At 55.8% G+C, this 6,000-nt stretch overlaps 1 protein-coding gene across 5 annotated transcripts in view; it reads right to left on the reverse strand.

Moving 5' to 3' along the window:
• ARHGEF1 (Rho guanine nucleotide exchange factor 1) overlaps positions 1–6,000 on the reverse strand; it is a 24,817-nt gene that overhangs the window by 2,305 nt on the left and 16,512 nt on the right. For all 5 annotated transcript variants that reach the window (XM_026447327.2, XM_026447326.2, XM_026447325.2 and 2 more), the window contains 9 exons: positions 3,130–3,276; positions 2,808–2,890; positions 2,506–2,631; positions 2,264–2,378; positions 1,754–1,854; positions 1,376–1,453; positions 1,041–1,116; positions 770–937; positions 120–207 (listed from right to left, as the gene is read on the reverse strand). In XM_026447327.2, coding sequence (XP_026303112.1) covers positions 120–207; positions 770–937; positions 1,041–1,116; positions 1,376–1,453; positions 1,754–1,854; positions 2,264–2,378; positions 2,506–2,631; positions 2,808–2,890; positions 3,130–3,276 — 982 coding nt within the window. The remainder of the gene's footprint in view (positions 1–119; positions 208–769; positions 938–1,040; positions 1,117–1,375; positions 1,454–1,753; positions 1,855–2,263; positions 2,379–2,505; positions 2,632–2,807; positions 2,891–3,129; positions 3,277–6,000) is intronic.

Raw genomic sequence — 6,000 nt, forward strand, 5'->3', positions numbered from 1 at the left:
CCCGGGGCAGTCAGAGCGCCCAGACCTTATGCCGGGGCCTCCCCACAGCCCTCCTGTCCCCGGGAACCCAGAGGCCTGGGCCTCCTCAACCCACACTCAGAACTCAGACCCCTCCTCACTTCTTCCGCTCCGACACAGTCTGTGCCACCAGCTCGTATATCTGGGCCTCCTGGTCCCAGGTGAAAAGGACGTAGAAGGCTTTGTGATCTGCAGGGAGAGGGGGAGATGGGACTCAGAGCCCAGGTGCCCCCAGTGTGTGCCCCTTCCTGAGCACAAGCTGGGGAAGTCACTCACAGTAGCGGTGCTCTCAGGGCTCCCATGACTCAACTCACCACTCACTGTCCACTAATATCCAGGGCCTGATGTGTCCTCTTGAGCTCCCCACTCACACCTCCTTAGGGAATCAGGCAGGTCCCCTGGCCAACCCAACAAAACCCTGCCAGCCACTCCCACCCTCCAGCAGCTCCCAGTGTTTGTGGCCCTGGTGCAACTTCCCACCTGTGTGTTTACAAATCCCTCCTCACTGGGCTTCTGGCCTTTCTTCTCATTTATACAAGACACGCCTCTGTGCAAACACCTGCAGCGGTTCCTACCTCACTTATAAAACCTACTAGGCCTAGCCCCGCCCTGCCCACCTCCACCCACTTCCCAACCTCTTTGCCAGAATGCTGACTCCCTGGCTCGGTAGAGGGTTCTGCTCCCCACTCCATAGGCAGCTCTGCCTAAAAGAGACACCCTCTGCCCTGGGCCACACAGTGGCTGCGCTCACCGGTGGCCACCTCGCGGGTCATGGCAGAGGTGAGCCGCAGCACAGGCCGCAGCATGGTCTTGCCGTCGGGCGTGGGCGTCAGTGTCCGGCTATGGGACTTGAGCAGCAGCCGCTCATCCTGGCGCTGGAGCAGCAGCAGCAGGTCATCCAGCAGCAGCACATGCACCTCTACGGGGCGAGCAGTGCTCACACAGCGCCCCCATGCAACCCCCTCCCCGCCCTTGGCTCACTGCCCCCACACCCTGCACTAGGTGGCTGCCCTGGCACTCACCCACAGCCTTGTCCTTTGTCACCCGCCACGTCAGTGGGCCCTCGTGGACCAGTTTCTTCTTGGTGATGTCCAGGTTCTGAGGCAGGAGGGGGTGATGGTTCGTGCAGGTTGGCGGGGGGTGATTGGGGTTGGTGGGGAAGGGAAGGGAAGGGCAGGGCAGTGACCAGGGATGACCACAGGCTGGGGATCATGGGATTGGCATGCGGTGGGGGCCAAAGCTCTCGATCCCTGGGTATATTATGGGATGGGGAGGACAGGCTGGGGACTGTATCACAGAATCCCCTGGGCCAAGTAGAGTAGCGGGGCAGGGGAGGCAGGCGGTTGTAAGGTCACACCTTGAACTCGCTTAGCATGGGGTCGCTGCTCTGCCGAAGATGGGACAAGTCCAGGCGCCGCTGATAGTCCTTGAGCCTCTGGGGCACAGACGGGAGCGTTATGGGGACAAGCTAAGTGCTGGGGCTGACCCGCAGTGACCCACGCTGGTAAGGCGAGAGTCAAGACCAACTTCTGATGGGAGCAAGCTGAGGGTCGGGCCTCACCTCCATTGACCCTCAGAGGGAGGTGCTGAGGGCCAAGCCAACCCCCAGACACACAGTGACCCTTGAGGGAGACAAGCCAAGGGGTGGGGTGTGACTTCTGGACAGGTTGAGGTAGGGTCCAACCCTGCTCTCACACCACCCTCTGTCCCAGGTGTGGGGCCAGCCCAGGCTCACCAGCAGGTCCTCCATGTCACGCACGGCTTGGTTGACGTGGTGTAGAATTTCCCGGCAGCACTCGGCTGCCAGCTCTACTTTCTCCCGTTCCGTGGGCTCTTCTGCAGGCAAGGGAGAGAGCAGCTCTGCTGAACCCCCGCCCTGGAGGCTCCAGATTCAGCAGCCAAGGTTAGACAAAGGACAGCTGGTTGGGCACGGTGGCTCATGCCTGTAATCCAAGCACTTTGGGAGGCTGAGGCAGGAGGATCGCTTGAGACCAGGAGTTCAAAGCCAGCCTGGGCAACATGGCGAGACCCTGTCACTACAAAAAAATTAAAAAAATTAGCCAGGCACGGTGGTGTGACCCTGGGGTCCCAGTTACTCGGGAAGCTGAGGTGGGAGGATGGCTAGAGCCTGGGAGGTCCAGGCTGCAGTGAGCCGTGATGGTACCACTGATGAAAATGAGTGAGAAAAAAAATTAAAAAAAAAAAAAGAGGAGAGCCGAGGCCCAGAGAGGCGGGCCTGCGGTACCTGTGTTCTGCCCGATGCTCTGCAGGAGCAGGGGGTACTTGGTCAGCCGCTGCATCTCCGTGGGAATCATGTCCTTCAGCTGCAGACGGCGGCACCGTGGGCGGCTCTCAGCTTCCTGCAGGAAACTGGTGCTGGCGCTGTGATGGCCCAGGCTTCGGGCTCACCTCAGGGCGCAGGCACCTAGGAGTCTGGGTTTCCAGGCCCCTCCTCCTTGGGAAGCTGGAGTCCAGACCCTGCCTCACCTGCACGAAGGCACAGAACCGAGGCTCCTTGCGTTGCTTGGCTTTGAGCTGCTCTAAGGCAAACGACTGGCGGCTGCAGAAGCGGGAGGAGATTTTCTGGAACCAGGAGCCCTCAGCACCATCAAACTACAGTGAGATTCAGGCCAGGCAGGTGTCTCAGTGGGGATGGGCAAGAACAGGGCCTAAAGTATGACATGCTGGAAGCCCAGACCCTGGGACTGGATTAGGGTGGGCTCAGGACCCGCCCTGGGCCTGGATTCCAAGTGTCTGGCTGGGAGGAGGGGGAGGGCTGGGCATCTCACCCGGGCCAGCAGCACGTCTCCGATCTCCTCGATGAGGTAGCCACTCTCCTGCCTCCGCTTCATCAGGCGATCGAGGAACAGGGCTGTGGGGGCAGGAGGAAAGGGATGCTCCATCAGGGCCTGGAATATGCTGTGTGGGGCCTGCTGCGGCGTGGTGGGAATAGGGCTGCAGGTGTATCTGTGTCTGCTCTTCAGGGCCGGATGGCGTCTCTGCCCCCACCCCATGTGAACCCTGGGGTTCCTGAGCAGGTTGAACCCAGGGCTAGAACAGAGCTGCCCGTGGGCAGTGGGGTACACAGAGGGACCCTGGCGCTGCACTCACAATGCACCTCGATGAGCTCGTCCAGGCTGGGGAAGATGTTCTGCAGCTCCTCCAGGGAGAAGAAGAGGCCGTCCGCCATGGGCTGGAAGAAGAGGTCGTGCAGCACCCGCAGCATGCGCACATGGGCCGCTTCTGTCACCAGCAGCTCTGCAGGGCCACCAAAGCAGGAAGCACGTTGGGGAGGGTGCAGACTAGGGGGCATGATCTCAGGGGCAGGCTAGAGGAATGAGGCAGAGCAGGGAGGAAAGCGTCCTAGGTTGGTGGGAAAAAACTCTCTGGCTAGCCACGGTGGTTCACACTTGTAATCCCAGCACTCTGGGAGGCCAAGGCAGGAGGACTGCTTGAACCCAGGAGTCCAAGATCAGCCTGGGCAACATGGTGAAACCATTTCTACCAAAAATTAAAAAAAAAAAAAAAAAAAAAAAAAAAAGCCCGAGTGTGGTGGTGTGTGCCTGTGGTCCCAGCTACTTGGGAGGCTCAAATGGGAAGATCCCTTGAGCCCAGGAGGTTGAGGCTGCAGTGAGCTATAATGGCATTACTGCACTCCAGCCTGGGCAACAGAGCGAGACCTTGTCTCAAGACAAAATAGCTGGGCACAGTGGCTCACGCCTATAATCCCAGCATTTTGGGAGGCCGAGGTGGGTGGATCACAAGGTCAGGAGTTCGAGACCGGCCTGGCCAATATGGTGAAACCCCGTCTCTACTAAAAAAATTCAAAAATTAGCCGGGTGTGGGGGCAGGCTCCTGTAGTCCCAGCGACTCGGGAGGCTGAGGCAGAATCACTTGAACCCGGGAGGTGGAGGTTGCAGTGAGCCAAGATCATGCCACTGTACTCCAGCCTGGTGACAGAGCGAGACTCCATCTCAAAACAAAACAAAACAAATAAAAAAAACTTCTCTTGGTGGAGTCATTTGCCCTCTTAAAAGCCACTGAGGGGCCAAGTGCAGTGGCTCATGCCTGTAATTTGAGCACTTCGGGAGGCCGAGGCGGTCAGATCACGAGGTCAAGAGATCGAGACCATCCTGGCCAACATGGTGAAACCCCATCTCTACTAAAAATGCAAAAATTAGCCGGGCGTGGTGGCAGGCGCCTGTAGTCCCAGCTACTCGGGAGGCTGAGGCAGGACAATCGCTTGAACCCAGGAGGCAGAGGTTGCAATGAGCCGAGATCGCGCCACTGCACTGCAACGTGGCGACAGAGCGAGACTCCGTCTCAAAAAAAAAAAAGCCATTGAGGAGTCCTCAACCCACCACCTTTCCCTTTTTGCTGTGCCAGCCAGCCAGAGTGACGAATGGTCCCCGTTTGCCTGCACGGGCTTTCGGTAATAAAACTGGGAATATCCTTAGCAAATGGGGACAAGCTGGTCATCCCACCCGCCAGCAAGCTTGCAGCTGTGTTTAGTGTCTAACCATCAAGCCACATTATACAGTGGTTGACAGCCTCAGATCCAGGGACCCCCGCAGAAGGCATATGTGTGAGTTTCAGGGGCCCTTGAAATCCCCTGAGTCTAAGTGCACAATTTTGTATGTTATAGATATTCTTTCTGGGGAGAGAAACTGCTATCCTGTCCAACATGATAGTCACCAGCCACGTACAGCTCTTCACATTTTCATTAACTGAAACGAAATTTTAAAGTCAGTGCTCAGTTGTATTTAGTGCTTTTCTTTTCTTTCTTTTTTTTTTTTTTGAGACAGAGTCTTGCTCTGTCGCCCAGATTGGAGTGTGAGTGATCTGGGCTCATTGCAACCTCCGCTTCCTGCTTCCTGGGTTCAAGCAATTCTCCTGCCTTACCCTCCCGAGTATCTGGGATTAGAGGCATGTGCCACTACGCTTGGCTAATTTTTGTATGTTTAGTAGACACGGGGTTTCACCATGTTGGCCAGGCTGGTCTTGAACTCCTGACCTCAAGTGATCTGCCCACCTCGACTTCCCAAAGTGCTGGGATTACAGGCGTGAGCCACTGTGCCCGGCCTAGTGCATTTCGACTGCTCACCAGCCACAGGTGGCTGGTGGTCCCCATGGTGAGCAGCACAAATACAGCACATTTCCGTCTTCCGGAAAGTCCTAATGGATAGCACATGGCTCATGTTTTTTTTTTTTTTTTAAATTTTTATCATGTCCTTAGAAGGATCTGTGACTCAAAAAGTACTCAACTACTCCCCTAAAATTTTTGAGGTAAGTACCTTTTTTACTGTGAAGTAATGTGTAAATAAGCTTTCAATCAAGTCCAAAAGCTTTCTCTTGGGCCAGGCACAGTGGCTCACGCCTGTAATCCCAGCACTTTGGGAGGCTGAGGCGGGGAGATCACCTGAGGTCGGGAGTTCGAGACCAGCCTGACCAACATAGAGAAACCCCGTCTCTGCTAAAAATACAAAATTAGCCGGGCATGGTGGCGCATGCCTGTAATCCCAGCTACTCAGGAGGCTGAGGCAGGAGAATCACTTGAGCCTGGGAGGTGGAGGTTGCAGTGAGCCGAGATTGTGCAATTGCACTCCAGCCTGGGCAACAAGAGCAAAACTCTGTCTCAAAAAAAAAAAAAAAAAAAAAGCTTTCTCTTTTTGCCACCAGCCTCCCCAGCCACCACACAATTAGCACAGGAAAAAAGGAAAAGACAAAAATGATACACTCATCATCTCTCCATGCAGAAGTAAGCACTGTGAATATACTGATCATTCTCCCAAACTTTCCCCTGTGGGGATCTTTTCTCCCCTAAGCAATTAAGATCAAACTAGTAACAACAATCTCATTAAAATGTTCTTCCTTGACTGGGCCTGCTGGCTCACACTTGTAATCCCAAGCCTTTGGAAGGCTGAGGTAGGAGGATCACTTGAGCCCAAGAGTTCGAGACCAGCCTGGCCAACATGGCGAAAC

The sequence above is a fragment of the Piliocolobus tephrosceles genome, chromosome 21 (assembly GCF_002776525.5).
Source record: "Piliocolobus tephrosceles isolate RC106 chromosome 21, ASM277652v3, whole genome shotgun sequence".
NCBI classification, from domain to species: domain Eukaryota; kingdom Metazoa; phylum Chordata; class Mammalia; order Primates; family Cercopithecidae; genus Piliocolobus; species Piliocolobus tephrosceles.